This window comes from Chiloscyllium punctatum, chromosome 37 (genome assembly GCF_047496795.1).
Source record: "Chiloscyllium punctatum isolate Juve2018m chromosome 37, sChiPun1.3, whole genome shotgun sequence".
NCBI classification, from domain to species: Eukaryota; Metazoa; Chordata; class Chondrichthyes; order Orectolobiformes; family Hemiscylliidae; genus Chiloscyllium; species Chiloscyllium punctatum.
This window is the reverse complement of record NC_092775.1, coordinates 36,945,586-36,965,975: the sequence shown is the minus strand read 5'-3', so window position 1 is coordinate 36,965,975 and position 20,390 is coordinate 36,945,586. Positions and strand designations below refer to the sequence as shown.

The 20,390-nt window shown below is 37.8% G+C and overlaps 1 protein-coding gene across 1 annotated transcript in view; it reads left to right on the top strand.

The window, feature by feature from the left end:
* The first annotated feature begins 7,606 nt into the window (after positions 1–7,606).
* LOC140462997 (stathmin-3-like) overlaps positions 7,607–20,390 on the top strand; it is a 56,454-nt gene continuing 43,670 nt past the window's right edge. The window contains exon 1 of the mRNA XM_072556582.1: positions 7,607–7,753. Coding sequence (XP_072412683.1) covers positions 7,735–7,753 — 19 coding nt within the window. The 5' untranslated portion in view covers positions 7,607–7,734. The remainder of the gene's footprint in view (positions 7,754–20,390) is intronic.

Sequence of the window (20,390 nt, the reverse complement as noted above, 5' to 3'; positions counted from 1 at the left end):
GTGATACGTGAACAATCTTTGTTCACTTCAAATTCGGTAAGCTTTACTGCACTAGGATGAAGCAGAGGACTGCTAATAATCAGGGTCAAGCATACTAACAGATCACGCAAAGTGAATGATAAACTCCAGTAGTAAAATAGAAGTCAAGCAAAAAAACAACAAATACCTAATCCAAAAACGCAAGTAACAAAACGCTGAAAAGGCACCAACAACAGCAATTCATGAGGGACAGCTTCTTTTTAAATTCATTCTTGAGGGTGTCTCTGGCTAAGTCAGAATTTATTGCCCATACTCAGAGGGCAGTTAAGAATCAACCACATTGCTATGGGTGTGGGAGTCACATGTTAGCTATACCCGTTAAGGATGGCAGTTTCCTTCTGCAAAGGACATTAATGAACCAGATTTTTTTTCCTGACAATTGACAAAGGATTCATGGTCATCATTAGACTCTTAATTCAAGATGTTTAAAAATCAAATTCCACATCTGTCATGGTAAGATTTGAATCCAGGTACCCAGGACATTAGCTGTGGCTTTGGATTAATAGTCCAGCACTAATACCAATAGACCACCACCTCCCCAACATGGGGTTCTTACAGCAGCCTGAACAAGGTGGGCTATGACATAATTTGTGGCAGTCTTACTTGAGAAGTCTGTGGAGGCGGATCCCACACTGGAGCAACTCATTGCCTCTTTTATGCATCTGCCGAGCATCAAGGTGAGTTTCTTGCTGGGTAATGCTAAGTTGCCAATTAAATAATATATCTTATTAATGACTTTATTAATGTGCAGCATTACCAAACTCGCCAAACAAACTGAATGCTGAGAATCCTTGATATGGAAGTCAGAGCAGGAGCTGGTGACTTCAGTTCACCGCTTGTTACAAAAGATCACTATGTTGGATACTGGACACAAACATCTTAAGCACACTGCATGAGTTCTGATCAGATGCACCCCATTTCCATGGACACTGGAATCTTACAAATACCAACCTCTAAAAACCCTTAAGACACCTTCACTTACAATCCCTTCTGCACTTTAATGCTGCAACTTGGGCTGGATCAGAAACTATTATTGTAATGCCGCAGTGATGACACGGTGTACTCAGGAAGATACATCCAGCCTTTGGATCATAGGTTGCATCTCCAGTCTGTTTACTTGCCATTGTAGCACCCACTCTGAGACTCATTGCAGCCTTGCCTTACATTGCTTTTTTGTGTTTTATCTTCTCAGCCAGGGATTCTAGGGTCACACTACTGCTGTACTGCCATGTCATTTAGCACAGATACAAAGTCAGGAAACTTGTTATTGTTGTCAGTAGTCCTCAGTCAAAACAAGAGAGTGTGCCTTTGGTCAGTGGTACAAATACAGTAAGTCAAGGGCAGCCTCTGATACCCATCCAGGATCTTGGACACGGTCAGTCTGTTGCTTAGAGCAGTCAGAGTCAGGACCCTCACCACTTCAGGGGAGTAAAGAATAATGAGGATGCAATGGCCTAGTGATATTATCATTGGACTGTTAATCCAGACACTCAGGTAATGTTCTGGAAGCCTACTTTTGAATCCTGCTATGGCAATGATGGGAAAAAACCTATCTGATTCACTCATGTCCTCTAGGTAGGCCTGGCCTGGCCTACAGTGATTCCAAATCATAACAATGTGCTTGACTCTTAACTGCCCTCTGACCAGTTAGGGATGGACAATAAATGCTTGCCTAGCCAGTGACAACCTCACCTCTGAATTAATACCGAAACTGACAGCCACCCATGTTATCTCTTTCAACTGTGGGCTGCTTTCCTCCTGGAATGAGAATAGGGCTAGCATTAGTGTAATTGAAAATGAATGATATAGCTGTGACTCCTGCAGACGAGGAAGTGAGCGAGTGATTGACAAGGCACTACAAAGGGTAGCTTTGTTGGGGTTGAGGTGGGTGGGAGTGAGTGAGGGAAAATGTTGCAGGCAATAGTGAGAACAATAGAGTATAAGCCTTAGTGTGAGGTGACCACAGTGACAGAGCTAGAGTAACCATGATGAATTAGAGAAAAGATGGTGGAATGGAGATGGTCACTAGAGATGGTCCTGTATTTCTACCTACATCCAAATGGCTGAAGCTACACTGACTCAGTTGATAACCTTGGACCAGTTTGGCATGTTCTTGTGTCATGGCCTCCTCTGCTGGTCCTGGGGGAAGGGACATCTTGCCTCTTGCCTAATCAATACACCCTGTCCAACAGGATATGCGGGTCCCTGCCTGCAAAGTGTGAAGCTAAATTTCCCTTGTCTGCCATGTTCAAAAGGCAAATCTCAGGAATTACACAGGGCAGCTCCTTACTCAAGAGGGCGCACAGCACCCTTCTAAAATAGGCACCAATGCCAGGGATGCTGATCAAATCCAGGGTAACCTGGCCATGGTGAGTTGCTCCAGGAGTGGTATGTGCCAATTTAGGGCTAGAATTGGATGAGACGGATGCCATCAGAATGTGGTAGGTAGTCAATGAGGCAACTTTGGTAACATGCAGTGAGTGTTCTCGCCAGGCTTCATGGCAAAAAACCCTTTGAAAAAACTCAGTGAAAGTGACAACCAAAAAAAATCTAAAAATTATTCCAGTGCAACAACTAAAGTTTCCTCCAGTCCAAACACATAATTGAATAAAATCCATCAACATTGGGGTGGATTAAGTGCACACAATGATCAATAACAACATATTAAGCACAGTGGGGAAGAGACTCCACCAGTTTAAACTAAATTAGTCATGATTTGTGGAGATGCCGATGCTGGACTGGGGTGGACAAAGTTAGAAATCTCACAACACCAGGTTATGGTCCAACAGGTTTATTTGGATGCACTAGCTTTCGGGACACTGTCCCTTCATCAGGTGGTTGTGGAACATGACTATACGACACAGAATTTATCGCAAAAGGGTTACAATGTCATGGAGTTGTAATGATATATTAAGCAACTTTAGCTAATAGTGCTGCAACAAATTTAGATTAAGTCTTTCATCTTTCAGAATGGGATGTGCTGGTTTAGGTTCTTTAATATGGAAATCTCAGAATTGCATTCTCAAGGTGGCATCAGACTATCTAATAATAGGTGTCATCTCAGCTCAGACAATACATTAATTGTATGAAGGAAGTCTGTACCAATGTTGAGACAGATCTATTTCTAAAGTGGGGCCCACAGAATCTTACATGGATTTATGCAGTTTTTGAGCAAAACAAAATGTAATTCTGCAAATACAAATTCACTCCATAAACTTATATGTGCGTGTACGCGGATGTGAGTATGAGTGCATGTAAAAGAGCATGTGTATGTATGTGTGTAACCTTGATCAATTATGTGTATGAGTGTGATGAGGTATAAGCCTGTGAGAGGGTGTGTGTGTGTGTGTGAGAAAGAGACAGAGAGTGTATAGTGTGTATAGTGCAGTGGGGTCATCTGTAGTGTGAAAAGAACCCAAGTTCCCAGTTGAGGCCTTCTTCATGGGAATTCAACTTGGCTATCAGCCTCTGCCACTTTGTGTTGCTGATTATCTCAAAATCAGCCTTGGAAGATGGTCACCCGGAGGCCCGAGGCCAAATGTCCCAGACTGCTGAAGTATTCTCCAACTGGGAGGGAGCAGTCCTGTCTGGTGCTTGTTGCGCAGTGTCCATTCATCCATCAGCATAGCATCTGTTCAGTCTCACCAATGTACCAAGCCTCAGGGCACTCCTGCCTGCAGCCTATGAGATAGACAATGTTGGCCGGGTCTCATGAAATCTGCCACATATATAATGGGAGGTGTCCGCACGTGTAATGGTGGTATCCGTGTCGACACTCTGACATTTCTTGCAGCGGTTGCCATGACATGGTTGTAAGGTGTCAGTTTTCGATGTTGTCCTGAAGGTTGGAGAATTTGCTGTGAACAATGGTCTGTTTAAGATTTGGTAGTTGTTTAAAGGCAAGAAGTGGAGGCTTGGGAAGGTCTTGGCGAGGTGCTTATCCTCATCGACTCGGCCAATGTCATCTATCTCATACACTACAGGCAGGGATGCCCTGAGACTTGGTACATTGTTGAGACTGAACAGATGCCACAACAACGGATGAGTGGACACTGCTCAATGATCACCAGTAAGGACTATTCCCTCCCAGTCAGAGAACACTTCAGCAGTTTGGAGCATTCGGCCTTGGACCTCCGGGTGACCATCCTCCAAGGCGGATTTTGGTATAAGCAGCAACACAAAATGGCCAAGCAGAGGCTAATCGTCAAGTTGAATACTCATGGGGAAGGCATCAACTGGGACCTGGGTTCAAGTACAGGTGACCCCACTGCACTAAATATTCGCGTGCGCACATACACACACGCATACTCCTACATATTCACGCACCCAAGCAGACCCTCTCTCATACACAAGCTCTCTCTCATATGCACACACATGCTCCCCCCCGTACTCTCCCCTACGCATGTACCCTCTCATAGGCTTATACCGCATCACACCCATACACATAATTGATCAAGTTTACACACACACATACCATACACTTTTTCACATGCACTCACACCAACAAGCACACATGCACATACACACACCCACTCTGTCTCTCCTGCATGCGCACACATATACGTTTATGGGGTGAATTAGTATTTGCAGAATTACATTTTGTTTTGCTTAAAAACTGCTTAAATCCATGTAAATTTCTGTGGGCCCCACTTTAGACATAGAATTGACTCAACATTGGTACAGGCTTTACCTTTACATTTAATGCATTGTCTGAGCTGAGATGACACCTATTGTTAAATAAGCTGATGCCATTTTGAGAATGTAATTCTGAGATTTCCATATCAACGAACCTAAACCAGCATATCCCATTCTGACTTAATCTAAATTTGTTGCAGCACTATAACCTGATGTTGTGTGATTTTTAAACAAAGTTGTTTAATATGTCATTACAACTCCATGGCACTGTAACCCTTTTGCTATAAATTCTGTGTCGTATAGTCATGTTCTACACCCACCTGATGAAGGGGCAGCATCTTGAAAGCTGGTGCTTCAAAATAAACCGGTTGGACTATAACCTGGTGTTGTGTGATTTTTAACTTTAACTAAATTAGGGAAGCTTGAACTATTGGGAGAGCTCCATAGTTCTAAGTCAGTGAAGCAGCATCAATTAATACAGAGTTGAATAAATTATTTGGATATCTACAGCTTCTCAGGATATTAAACAAAGAAAACTTCCATTTTTATAGTGTTGTTAATGTTGAAAGACATCTTGATGTCCTTCACAGATGTGTTATCAGAGAAAAATGTGAAAGCAAAATTACAGGCAAAGTACCAGAAAAAAATCTAGCTCTGGGAAAATTACCATTTCGGTAGACAAAATAGAGGCAGTAATATGAGAGATACAGCAAATGAAAAGTGAGAATAGAAAAATGACTGAAAGGTAGCCAATAAGTGGAGAACTAAACAGCAGAGACATGGAAGTAACAAGACAAATGTGACGCGTGGAGAAAGCTGACAGAAGCAAATGTAAATTGGAGGTGGAGTTATACTTAAAATGGGTTGTTTACAAATGGAAAGATCAACCTTAATAGATTACCTAAATGATGTGAGCCTACCTATTAATTACCAAGCTTTAACAAAGAAAATGTAGGATGCTGTAGCTGCAAAAAAGCTGAAACAAAAGAGAAAATACTTGATTGCTTCGATGTGCCAGAAGCCATCTGTGGAAATAAAACATTCACATTTTCAGCCAACAGGACTAGACAAAAGAAAATCCCGCTTAGTGCAGGACACCTTCCTGGAAGAGAGGTGGCTGTATGTTTTGCAATAATGCAAATCTTAAAATACTGCTGATTAAAACACATTTCAATGAAAAGTTATAGATCCATAACCTTTTGCTTCTCTCTCCAAAACTTACACTTGTTGTTTCCATTTTTATTAAAGAAAGAGGCGTGGACTTTGAAAGGAAGGAACAGGAATTTATCACAATATATGCAAGTGAAGCAATCATTGAGTGCAAATAATTAGTATTCTACATGAGAAGGAAGTTATCAGTGCTGCCTTGGGTTTCGAGAATGAACCATTGGTGGAACAAAGATAAAGACAAACAAAGGACAGGGTCAGCATGTTTGGAGAACAGTGTTAAGGGAAGCCAAGGAAATGGGAACAATGGATAGATTCAAGGCAGTGAAATCTTAAAAAAAAGGCTCCTACAGAAACTAATTCCAGTCTCAATTGCATTCTTGCCTCAAGAAGGACTCTGAAGAGCTTTTAGCTGGAGTAAATTTCACTGCGACATTTTCAGGTCAGAAATCTTTGGGCAATGCATGTACTCTCTTGTTATGTCTCTAGACAAGAAAAGGAAGGTTGTGGATAGTCCACTCAAACCTGTGCGGAATAATCAGTGACACCACAAAAATGAATAGAATCTGGTGCTAAATTATTCTGAGCTACTTTCTCATCCCTGGACTAGGTATAAGCCCAAGTAGCAGCCTGGCCATTACAAAACTTTGGGCCTTAAATTAATTGTAGTCACAGTCCTATATCAGTGCTCAACCACAAAAATAATTTGGGCCTCATTGAATAATTATTGGAGTGTCCTATGTCCAGCCACCTAAATATAAATTTCAACTTAAAAAGTGCATGATTCTTTGAAAAAAATCCTTTCATACAAAAGGCCTTTAGCATGGTAAAAGATGTGTTAGAGAAGATTGAATATTCCTGTATAATAACTTTTATTATCAACTATGAGCCTGTTACTTATTATAAAGTAATTATGCATAACAGGTTATGTGAAAATGGATTTTATTCTTCATTTGGGAACATCATTTGAGTCTGACAGATCTCACGACATTTGTTTGTTCATCTGTTGTGCCTTTAGTTATACCAAGCATGACATTGTTTCTCCTTGAATCTGAGAGGAGAATAAAGAATGACCAATTATATCTCTTCAGCCCATTGTTAGAAAGCATTGAATTCTTGTAAGAAAATGTGAAAAATGCCCTTCTGCAGTGATTTTTTTATAAAGTGTTGGCAATTTTCATACAAACATGGCAATGTGCAATGTCAAGGTCAAATGTTTTGGAAATCCTTTAATACAGAAAATCAGCTTGATGATAAAGTGTATAAATGTATATGCAGATAATTTATGTATGTTTAGCATACCACAAATGTTATGCAGTCTACAGTATTGCAAAGGTTAAAGAATTATATTATCCATCATAAATACTTTAACAACAATGATTCTGGGCTAGCAAATAGCACTTGAGTAATTTTACTATGAATATTTATGCATAACATAAGATTTAATTTAGTAGTCAACCATTTTCATTTTGATCACTCAAAGCAAATATTGTGTGAATTGAAAATATTTCAAATGGAGAATCCAATGTCTCAAAATAATTTTTAACATCAAACAGGCTAAAAAAGCTTTTCCTTGGAATGTACAATTGATAGGGGAGTTTTGAGATAGACTATCTAATTCAAACATTTTAAACATGCATTTTAAGGGTTTGGGTTTTTGGATTATTGAGCAAATTAATATTCATTGTGCAGAGAAAGAGGCAGTGCAGCAGTGACATCAAAAGATGATCAGAGCCACTCAGATTTACTGTTTCTAACAGGTTACCTCTCCTCTTTCCCTTCTGCAGTTTACACACCACTGAGTCAGTGCCTTATTCAGATATCTGTCTCCACACCACTGCAGCACAGATCCATCTCATTCCTGCTGCCTGAGCCTCTACATCTTGCGCCACCATGTCCAGCACTGTAGCAGGTATGTAAAAAATATTTTTTAAAATGTGGATTTTGTTAATTTATTTCTGAGCAGAGCAGAAAGCAGTGTTGCTGCAAAATCTGCCTGCATCTCATTTGCCAGAGGTAAATTTGAATGCAATGTGAAATACATATAGTGAATTATAATTCTGTTAATTGCTTTATCTGATTCCTTAAAATTCTGATATTTTCATTTTCAGTGAAAGTAGATGTGGTAGTTTTAAATATATTGCAGAGTATGTGTGATTGCTAATAAACCTGGGCTGTATTGTTTAAAATAATCAAAGGGGAAATTCAAGGCATTTTCTTTCAGTGTTCTATAAGCTGACTGAGGAAAATATGACTTAATGCAGAAGGTTCCACCCAGCAGCCATATTACTTTCCTGGGTGGACTGTATATCTGTATATTATAAATTGCCTGAGGTAGTGCATCAGAAGAAATTGCCTTTTGAATAAATTGATCAGAAATAACATTGACAGCAAACCCAGTGGGAGACAGAAAAGTACGTCGTTAGCAATTTGCAATGGAAATAGGCCATAGAATGTCACTGAAACTAGGTCACTAAAATATTAAAATGAGACAATCTCGTAATTGGTAACCCTTAATATTTTCAAGTCAGTATTCATCAGGAAATAACATCTGAATCAAAAAATAACACATCAACTCTTATTGGTTTTCTGCATTTGAAGTTATTGTATAAAGATTATGTGTTATAAGATTTACTAAGAACCAGTTACTGATTGCAGCTAGCTCCCCGAATCATCTAACCTGTTTTATTGATCTAAGTAATAGGGAATTAATAGTTAATGGAAACTACCCAACAAAGATAATTTGTAGTGCCAAGTCTTCTAAATCCAATACTTCTTGATCCAATAAATAAAGAACAGCTATGAGAAAAACAGATTATCTGCTGAGCAATTCTTAAACAATAGTGTTTTTGCAGTGCAGCTAAGGGATGGGCAAGGCTTAATGATTCCAGCATGAAGACTATCCCCAGTGAGATATAAATGTGTACAGTTTAATTATTTATGGTTGCAATAGGCATCTATTGCAACAAAGATCGATTTAAGTTTTCAGGACTACCAAGCAAACCCATGTTTAGAGAAATTATTCTAAAGAATATTAAATGACTTGGTGAGAAAATAGCATTCTGGGTAAGTAGCAACAAGTCCATCAACATCTTTAATGATATAGCCTGCACTATAACAGATTAGCCACTCACTGGCATTATTGATTAGTAATGTATAAAGAAAACCATGTATACTAGAAGTCGTAAAGAACTTGGCACCTGACTCTACAGAATCTCGAAGCAAGTTCTCAGACGTATAATCTGTGTATATTTTGCAACACTACAAAACATTTGGCATTAATCAAGTAATAGTCATCAGGTGATCTAAAATTCAGGTTGTGATTTTACATAGTTGGACCTCTAGTTATTAGTTAGGTCTTTAAAAATGAGATAATTTGCTTTGCAAAATATGCAGCCAAAATGAAGGCCAAAACTTGTTTGTAAAAGTTTCCTACTTTAAACATAGAATAATAAACTATTAACAAAATATTTGCATTTATTTATTTGCTGAATTAAATTTTGTGTGCATGAAATGGAAAGAAATATGGTAAATATAAGCAAATTGTTGAGGTGAAGAATATATTTATGTAACCTACTGTGCTGATATCAGATTGCTGATGAACAAATAAAAATTCTAAATAGTTAAATTGTTTAAAATTACATATTTATCTTTATAATTCTATGCTAATTTAGTAAAGGGAATGGAAAGTGATTTTTGATTAATTTCATCAATTTTAGACAAATTATATCCATCTTCTAAGATTTTAGATGCATGTAAATAATAATAGAGGGATTTATGTGGAACATTTATTTGATTTGAATTAATGATATGGAAATTAATGGATCTATTTGACATGGCATACATTTGCACAGTATCAGGAATAAATTAAAATATAAAGACTATTTATTGCAAAGGAGCAGTTAGTTTGCTGACATTAATGACAAAGAAGGTTTGCAGTATCTGCAGTGTCTGAACAGATTTGCAGGCTGTGTCGTCACAGCTGAAACCTGCACCAAGCTGAGGCAGTGTCTGTGAGTGTCAAATCACTTGTACTGCAGTCTATGCTGCAACACAAAATGGGGGGGAGCTACTATAATAAAGTGCCAGGGGGTTTAATAAGTGGTCCATATTTTAAGCATAGTATCGTAATTTATCTGTTTATTCTTTGTGCAATAGTGGATCATATATTAGGATTTTTGAAAGAATGCTAGTCGAGTCAGCCAGTAATTTTTTCCATTCATTGAATTCTTTAACATATTTTTAATTAACTATTGCTTTACGTTGATATTGAAGCTCTCAAGTACTTATGTTATACCGCATGGTTTAATGCTTGTCCGTGTCAGTGGCAGAAAACATGGCTAAACAGTAACTACAAAGTTAGCAGTATTTTTCTTGTAAGCTTTAAGTTAGAAAAAAAGGAACATCATTTGGATTAATGACTAAAGTCTCCTTATAATTTGTTCCTTTTGTGCAATTATTCCTCTACAATATTCAACAATACAGATCTATAAATTGCATACAGGGGACTAATATAAATAGTGCACAGGCTTACATTTAAAAAATTACTTAAAAATTATACTGCAGACCTCCTGCCAACAATATATTCGCTTTTCTACATTTTTTAATGCTTGCATATTAGCGTTTCAATTATTACATGTTGATTTGCTACTGAAGTGCATGATCAATTTCTCAAGCATTAACTTTTACAAATCTAATAGGCTGAAATGTTTTTGTATTATGAAAAGTCTCATGTTTCATGTATGTTGGCAGTAATGTTGTAATAAACATTTACATATGCCCAAAATGTGTAATTGCTTCTTTAGCAGATGTTGAGCTTTCCATCACAAACCTATAAGTTACCAGTCTGAGCAGTACTGTATCAGTTATCTTCTGTGACACCATCATTTAATGTCTATTGTATTAGATATCCTAAAATACCATTACATATAAGGGCATACTAACTACCTGCAATTTGCAATTAGTTTCAATAATGCTGCATGAAATACAACCTACATAGTAAATTATTGTAAAATATCTATTGGACTTATGACATGACAAGAGACCACAATATTGTCTTTACTGATAGTTTTGTGTGACCTTAAACAAGGTTTAGGATATGTTTTTATTGGTCATACTGCTGATTTTCATTGCACCATGCTCCTCTAAATGATATTCCATTCAACCATACCATTTCAGTTCAGATTTACATTGTTATTCATAAGAGACACAGAGATTAGAGGAAAATTGAAGTCAAGTTTCTTCAAAAATCCCATGAGTATGTCTCTCAGTTATGCAACACTTTCCATTTTCAAAATGCGCAGTCTTTTTCCTATGAAGATACAAGACTTTCTTTAAATATCCAGTTATATTTATTCAAATACATTTTGAGAAATATAGAAAACCTTTATGCCCAATGTGAAAACTTTACCCACCATTCTTGAACATGCAATGGACCAAATGGCTTTAAATATTGCAATCTCTAAAATTATATAGGAATGACTAGATTGTGTACAACCTCCTTATTAATTTCTAATGACAATATTTCACCAAAACTTCAGAGTTTATGAGAACCAAATCTCATAACCTTTACATTTGTTTGTATATTTTCTAATAAGAAAATATTGTCCATCACCTCAAAAGTCTAAGTAAGTCATTGCATAGGTTTAAATAGGGAAGACTAAAATTCGGTGCTTTAAACAATAACAGGAATTAGTGGCAACATTTTCTGTCTTGGGTCAAAACTGAAACAAAAAGTTTCTTTACATCATAGAAATGCTGTTGGAGTTTCTGAGAGTTCTCAGCTTTTATGCTTCTGTAGTATAAGTAGTATTTTCCAATTGGTTCAATGTGTTAAACTTTGCTGTTAGGTTTGATGCAAGTTATAACTCATCAGAAAGGGGATTCCTGGTAGTCATCCAGAAAACAGGATTATCTTCCTGTTACATTGCTGTTGGAAAAGCCACTTGCAGGCACAATGAAGTAATTTCTTAGAAACACTGACTAGGACTATAGTCTTTATTGGACAATTCCAATGAGGTCACAATATATCTCTTCTTAATGCAAAATCACTTAATGCAACCCAGCATATTTCATTTCAAAGCTGCTGTCAACTGTTGAAATATTACAGCTAGATGATGTCACTACCTACATGATATGTAAAAGCTTACAGTGTTCCAGTGAATTGGAAAGATTTAATTTCTCTTTAAATTTGTTCTCTCAAAAATTCATCATGTGCTGAATCAAATTGTATTAAGCATGAAAGAGAGAAATCTCTTACCCAGGTGCAATTTTCTGCATTTCTGTACTCCAAAAATTGTAGGATTCAAATTAGTAAATTGTATTATTCCTTTGTCTCTGGCAGCATTTTGAGATTATATACCCAATGCACATAAAGGAAAAAAAATCAACGAGAGCACAGAAGTATGGACAGGTGGACAGTACAACATGCATTTATAGACACGTATGATTGCAAACTATGAAATTTGCCAAAAGATTCATGATTCTTAGCAGTTAAATTACTGAGTAATAAACTGACAATAATCCCACTTCATCATCATATGAGAAGGATATTTTGTTCTATTATGATTTCCTCTGAACTTACTATTAAATTTTAAATTATACCAGAGCTTCTGATAGAACGTGCAATCTGTAAGATCTGTATAGTCAATATATTTCTCCCCCTCCTGGGAAAGGAAACCAAGTGCTGAATTTCACAAGGGAGCATGCATTGCTCACCTTGTAAAAGGTGAGCTGCAAGTAGAGATTTAAACACTTACCTCTCAGTGAGAGGGTGTTCCATACTCGAGAGCTACCCTAGCAGTCCCAGCAGCATCAGAATGGAGTCGTGGGCACTGCTGGGACTGTTAGGGTAGCTCTCGAGTGTGGAACTCCCTCTCACTGAGGGGTAAGTGTTTCAATCTTTACTTAGGGAAGGGCTTTCTTTCTACACCACAGCTGAAAACTATTAAGAAAGCTTGTCCTAGATTATCTAATCTGTGGAAAGTCATCCATTTCCTGTATATTATGCACAAGTCCCTCTTTGCTGAGTACATTAGTGAACATTGGCTGCCTTAAAATGATGTAACTGCACTCTTGAAAAAACAGTTTGTGATGAAGTACATTTGAGGACAAGCTACATTTCCAAGTACACAATTATATCAAAGTTACAACAACAAATGGATGATGATGTGGAAGATGCAAAAATTGCAGGCATTCAAGTCTGCATCTACAGACAGAAATTCACATGGATTGTAGAGATGGCATTTTCAGAAATGTTAGTATGGTGAATACCAAGATTTTATTTTTGCAGGGAAAATGTAATTTAATTACCATCTATTTCACATATTACAAAATTAGCACTGGTAGCAGGTACATCTAAAACAATCAGCATCCTGCTGTTCTATGGAATAAGGAATGAATCTGAGTTAATTTGGGAACTCAAATGCCCTGTAAAGACACTTGTTTTAAATCACTGGACCAGATTTTCCTGTTTTTTTCCGGTTATGGCTTAATTTCAGACAGTTTCAGGTAGACGTCCCATCATGGCTCACAGTAACATTTCTCATGCAATCTTCTACTTCTCAGCTCATTACTTAGGCTACAGGCAAAGTTGGCATTCTTCTATTGCAATCAGATGGCAGATATTCTCTCTGCATATTGCTTGTAAGGGCTGGATCACCTATTCCCCCCAGGAACACTTTAGGTTTTCCTCCTGTTGTAGACCGTTCTTGCACATTAATGTTTTCATGGATAGCTATCTGATTTATTACTTTCCTGAAACTGCATGTTCCTCTGCACATTTTCTGCAAGTTACCTGGTTTTGCTGTATCTGGAGCAGAAAACTCCTTGAGGCCAACCTTGTAGAGACATTGCAGAAGTCCTGGAGCTGTGTTTGGGACACTGGTTGGTAAAGATGAACTCTATTTAAGTACTTTCTTTTTATTCTTTCTGTAACTTAAAATGGCACCTGATTGTGGCAACAAAATACTTTTCACTGTATCACCCTAGATATTTGTGACAATAAATCATACATTCATTCATTCAGGCTGCTGGTTATCATACAATCAAGTAGGAGTTACAGAACAATCTCAATTTATGCTGTTTTATGAATGAGTGTTTTGGTTTATTAATCAGCATTATCCATCATTTTTGAAATGTCAAATGTTTGCTTCCAGTTCATAAAAGGATGTTTGCCACATCCAGTGATAAATGAGACTTCAGATAATCTGCACTGGCTAAAATGAAGTGCAAGTTAAATGCACGAGGAAAGAAAAAGCAGTTCATCAATTGCATGGAAAAGTATACAGTACCACTTTTATGAACCACTGTGAGTAAGTGAACACCAGTACGATAATGGCATGGCCAGCTGTTGTAACTGACTCATGGATGCTTTTAGCATACACAAATTGGAAATTAATTGCAGAGTTTTTAGATTGGTCAATGTATCGAATTAACATAAGCATTTTACTTGTTATGTCCAAATATCCATCCTCCTATGTATATCAAAGAATTTGCAGATTTAAAGTAAATTCCAGTGTCCATTTATATCATGTATGAGAATCAAAAGCATGATAGTTTGGTGAGAGCTAATCTTTGTTATCTAATCATCTATAACTCTAAATGTAGAATCTTTACAGTCAGAAACTTTGTTATTATGCTGGTAAACACCTGATAATAAAACACAATAAAATGGTCTTAAGGACACCATTCAGATTTAATAATTTTTTTATGAAGTTCAGAATCTCGTTAAATAAATTATGCTTCCAGCAAAACAGAGACAGGAATTTCAATTAACTGTCTTAAATCTTGATCTGCTAGTGTCTCATGGGAAAACTTCAAGGCAAAATTACTTAATGAATGTTAAAACTTTTCTTTAGCTAAATAATGTTATGCATTGTAACGATTTACAATGACCAGACTTCCTCTTGTATGTGTAAGTATTTGTCTATATTGGTGTGATCCATTTTGACACTATAAAGGAGAGATTTGTAATGCATGTCACTTTAAGCAGTCTTGTATTCATTGCCTGGGGACAGGGGTCATTGTGGTCATTACCTGTGCAGTGTGTAGTACCTGCTTGAGGATTCTTTGCAGTCTGTGTAATGCTGCAGAAACTAATTTCTCCTTACATTTGTTTTCATCAAATGGCAACACTGTGATTGCTGTGTTCATTTTGAAAAGGTCCATGTTCAAAAGCAGTCACTTTTGAGCAGCATTCTACTTGATGGTACTTGGTTGAAAGTTGCAAGAACAGATGAGTGAGCCCAGGCAGCCATTCTCAAGCTCTGTCAAGGATCCACTGCATAAAAGTGGTATATGAATGTAGCCACCATAATCTTGATCCATAATCTTTAAAGAGAAATTAGGCAATATTTACTAAAAATTGCCAATTTCAATTTCTATTCAGTTCTCCACTTTAAGTGAACCAATTTTAGAGTGGTTCCAGTCAACATTCAGTGAAATATGTGTTTTAAACATTTTAATTGAAGTCTTCAAGCTATTAACAGGAAGAAACAGGATAGATAAAGATAAACTATTTCCACTGTTTGAAGATTCTAGAACTATGCAGTATAGCCTTAGAATTAGGGCCAGACCGTTCAGGAGCAATGTTAGGAAGCACTTCCACACACAAGTGGTGATAGAAAGTTGGAGCTCTCTTCCACAAATGCAGTGGATGCAGGATCAGTTATTAATTTTAAATTAATGGATAGATTTTTGATAAGCAAAGATATTACGGGATATGGACCAAAGGCAGGTAAATGGAGTTGGGCCACATACCAGCCATTATGTCACTGAATGGCAGAACAGGCTCGACGGTCTGAATGGCCTACTCCTGTTCCTGTGCTACTATGTTCCGACGAACAAAAATGTGAATTGCTTTACTGCCTTCAACTAGTTCCACGCTGAGTAATTCATGTTGACACGGCAAGATTAGATACTCCAAAAAAATGGGTAGTGGATCAGAATGTGCAATTAACTGGGCCTGATCAGTGTAATGCAGGCAGCATCCAACTTTATACTGTCTGCTTATTTGAATAACTGCTGCATGCAGCTAGTTGTAAACATGCATGCATCAACATGGGACCCAAAATCTTAACTTGTATCTGTTAAAGCTAGCTTGCACTGCTTAAAGCTGTGCTAATTATTTTAAAATGGTGCACACATGTAGCTGAATTATGTGCAAGCACTGGTAGAGAATCATGGAATCCCTACAGTGTGGAGAGGACCATTTGGCCCATCACGTCCACACTGGCATTTCAAAAAGCATCCAATCCCACTACCCTCTAACCCTGCATTTCCCATGTTAAATCCACCTAGCTAGCATATAATGGGCAATTTGTCATGGCTAATCCATTTAACCTGCACATCTTTGCACTGTGGAGGAAACCCAAGCACCTGGAGGAAATCCACACAGACACGGGTAGAATGTTAAAGATTGTCACGAGGTGTTCTTAAGAGTCCTTCAGTTCTTCCCTGCTGCTGATTTGTGGTGTATGAAGTAAACCTGAAGATCTCACATTGCTGCTCACCTTACATTATGTGTAATTCAATTAAATGCATACGGTTCCCTACCATGTTAAACGCTAGTTCACTACTTGCAGACAGTTGCCTAAGGATGGAATCGAACCCGGGTCACTAGGGCAGCAGTGCTAACCACTGAGCCACCATACCATGTGCAAGTATTAAACTGAGCAACATGGGTGACAATGTGTGTCACAGCTTTTGAACAGTGCATTGGAGATCTTGGTGGAAGAAATCACAAGGAGGAAAGATGTTCCTGTGTCTGCAGGGGATCGAGTTGCCCTCCAGACATGTAGCCAAAGGTTTTCGAAGCAGATACAATGGAAGCTGAAGCTAAAGCAAACTGTGTATGTATGTATGTATGTATGTATGCCAAGAAAACTGTGATCTCACACTTTCAAGGTCAGTAAAAACAATTGTAAAAAACTACCAATACACCACTAACCTCAGACACGGCTCAAATGACCAGATCCATTATAATAGGGGAAGTGGTAGTGTAGTGTAAAGTGAATGGACAACTGTAGTAATGCAAAGCCTCAGGCTAATGTTCTGGACTCATGTATTTGCATCCCACCATGGCAGATGGTGATATTTGAAAAAGATGGTCTGTCAATCATTGTAAAAACCCATCTAATTCACACATGTCCTTCAGGGGAAGAAACCCACTGTCCACACCTACATGTGACTCTAGACCCACAACAATGTGGTTGACTTTTAATTACTCTTTGGACAATTAAGAATGGCAATAAAAATTCTGGCCCATGAATAATTTTTTTTAAATCCCTAAAAAAAATCCCTCAACAAGTAGCACCATCCTCATCAATCAGGACTCGCATTTAACATTTATATGCTTTCACCTCAACGCCGCACCTCTAGCAATGCTGTCAGCCTCATACCCACATTTCAGTTTGTGCCCACTGCCAGCTATTGAACCAAGACAACCCACCATCCAGACAGATTTCCTGACACTCAGACACCTTCCCTCTCTCTAACTATACCACAGGGTGGCACACAGCTGGGTGCAACAAAGGTTAACCTGAGGGGAACAGATGCTTCCTGACCCTTAGGGAGAGCAAGTTTGAGATAGCCACTGTGATCAGTGGTTAGGGTGAAGCCATTAATTATAGTATCTTTAAATCCAGTCCTCCATTTTACATTGCACTGCCCCCTCATTGCACACTCAAGCAAGAGTGAGTGTAAAAATATACCTTTTACTTTCACCTTGTTTCTGTATCACAACTTTACCCTTGTTTTTCTCTCACATATCTAGGAATATCTAGGGATTGAATCTAGGCAGGCAGTGGAGAAATAAAACAAACTGAATGATGATAGAGACACGGAAGACGTAAATGCATAACAAAATGCTAGACACATTGGCAGAACTACCAGAGGCCTGTCATCAGTTTTAAGGGGCATGGAAGATTCCAGCATCATCTTGGCACAGAGCTTGGAGTCCATCCTTCCCAAAATGGACATAGGGAGCCAACCATGATGTAATTCCAGATGGTTGATATCACAACTTCAATTTTGCACCAGCAACAGACACCTAATATCTGAAAGATGTAGAGGTAGCATAGGTCAAAGTAAGACAAGCTGAAAGAACTGCTTACGGATTGCAATTTGCAAAGGGGCTTGTAGGCCCTGACAGCAGTTTATGAACCCTATTCTGAGTGGAACTAATGGTGTACTAGGAGCAACATCAACAGAAGGTAGCTCCTGGGTCCTAAAGCCCTACACAATCAATTTCACTTTCAGACGAGTTCTTCATGGAAATTCAGGCAAAACAGGTGTTTTATTGATTGTCTCCTCCACCTCCTAATTCTGTTACTCCTCACATGATTGTTGTGTAGCATGCATCATGAATCTGGACATTTGCCTTGCTGAGTGCTCCAGAGCTCCTCCAGAACAGCTAAGTCGTTGTTTCAGCATGCCAATCATCTGTTCCGAGATTGCGCTTGTGGCTGCAGCAGACCTCACATGTTATCCCTTGTTGAGTTTCAGATAGATTTGCTCCCTGAACAACCTGAGCAAATACAATCTCCCATGAGAGTAATTCTCCCCCTCCTCTGCCTCATCCAGCAGTTTGTTGTGCAAATTATGGCCTCTGTTCATTTTCCAAGTCATGCTGAGTTTCAAAGTATATGCATCCTAATGCATCTCTGTCGAGGAGCAACTGGTTTATACAGAAGCCTTAAAGTCAGCAAACAAACTTTCAGCACCTGCCAGATTGTAGACTTTTCCAAATTTAAATGCTAATCGAAATTACTGTATACTTGCAAACTCAAATCAACATCCAGAAGTAATCAACCAGTAACTAATCTGTAGGTTGGTGATGATCCTTTTAAATAGGATGAGTGAAGGCTGTGGGGTAGGGTTCTCCAGGCTGCTGAATGTACATTGAGTTGTGCAAGATTAAGAGAGGATATTGACTGGAGCATTGAGTTAGATAATGACCCTGCTGGTATTAAATCAATGTGATATGCTGACCAACATGATGATCATCCTACTTTTTATATTTCTGGCATACATTTATTGTGCACAAGCTAATGGTTGCTCTTGAGATGTAAACACACAGTGAAATAATTATATTCATCAAGTTTTAATTTGGGCTTATGTGTCACATTGTGTCTTATTCCTTGAAAATTTAAAATATGCCAAAGGAGAATGATTGCCTAGAAAACATACGCCTGTCAAACATTTAATACAACAGAGGAGGAGGCAATTATATCTCCTCTATCACAGATTTTTGCTAGACTAATTTATATATATTTTTTTCATTGTTTAAAATATCTTTCAGATTTCTCTCAAAAGATGCACTGTCTCTATCTCATCTATTCCCACTCGCAAAGCAAAGTTATCACATTTTAGGTTGCCATACTTATTTGAGATATGCCCCACATTCATTGGCCTGGACTTTCCACTTGCCACTCCTTGGAAAAGGTAGCCCTCAGTTGTATGACATACTTAATAACAATTAACAATGATCATTTGCATGAACTAATGATCATACTCGTAAGCATATTTGTGTCTCAGGAGTTGCAAGATAGACATATAAGATGCATTGACTTTCTTGTCTACTTGTTTGTGAACATTAAGGAGCTTCATACTTGAATTTGATCAATGTGCCAGTATCAAAATTTCCTTTAAACTGAAGGAGCAACCATTAACAATTGGTTAAAAAATGCTCCAAGATGGATATTTTGCAGATTAACACAAACCTTATATTTGGAATAAAACTATTATCTATGCTTTTCATTTTGGCTTGCAAATTGAAAACAGTGTTCACAAAATCCAGTATATCTTACTCAGTTACTAAGTGAATTTTGATTATTCTTGAATCAAGTTTAGACTCTACAGAAAGGTAAATTGATTCAAACTGATTGTAGAATTTTAACAAATAGACAATTAATTTGCTGAATTAAATGGCAAAAATTACCAAAACACTTCTGTAACATTTTCTTCACAGACAATAGTCCTGATTTTTATGAGGATTCTTTTGGTTTGGGGATTGATGAAAGTGAATTTCCAATGTACGCAAGGGAGATGCATTTAGATAAAGAAAAGATTAATTGCAAAATCTATCCCCAGAGACTCAACAGTTATCGAAAATCAATATGTAGTCATTAGTTATTAGAACTGGTTGGAAAAGATAAGCATGAACAAAGTTGTATTTTACTTTATCTTTTTTCCACTTGAGGGATTTTCTACTCTCAAAGTAGTTACATATGATAAGAATATTCTGTAATTTGTATGGGGGGGGGGGGTGAGAATGTTGTTGGGAGGTGTGGGACTAGTAGAAGAAAATTATGTAAAACTTAGGTTATAGTCACCTTTGCAGTGGTTAAGAAATTCATTTAGAACTGTGAAAACTGTAAGAAAATTGAAAGTTTGTCGACATAAGAGTCAGAGTGGGTATCTGGTGACTTCAGCTTGATGCCAAGTTTGTCAACATGCAGCATGCTTTATGAGTACCAGTCACGTGCATCTCACATGTACAGATATTCACATCTGTTTATGTGCTAGCTTCTAAGAAACCTCATGGCACA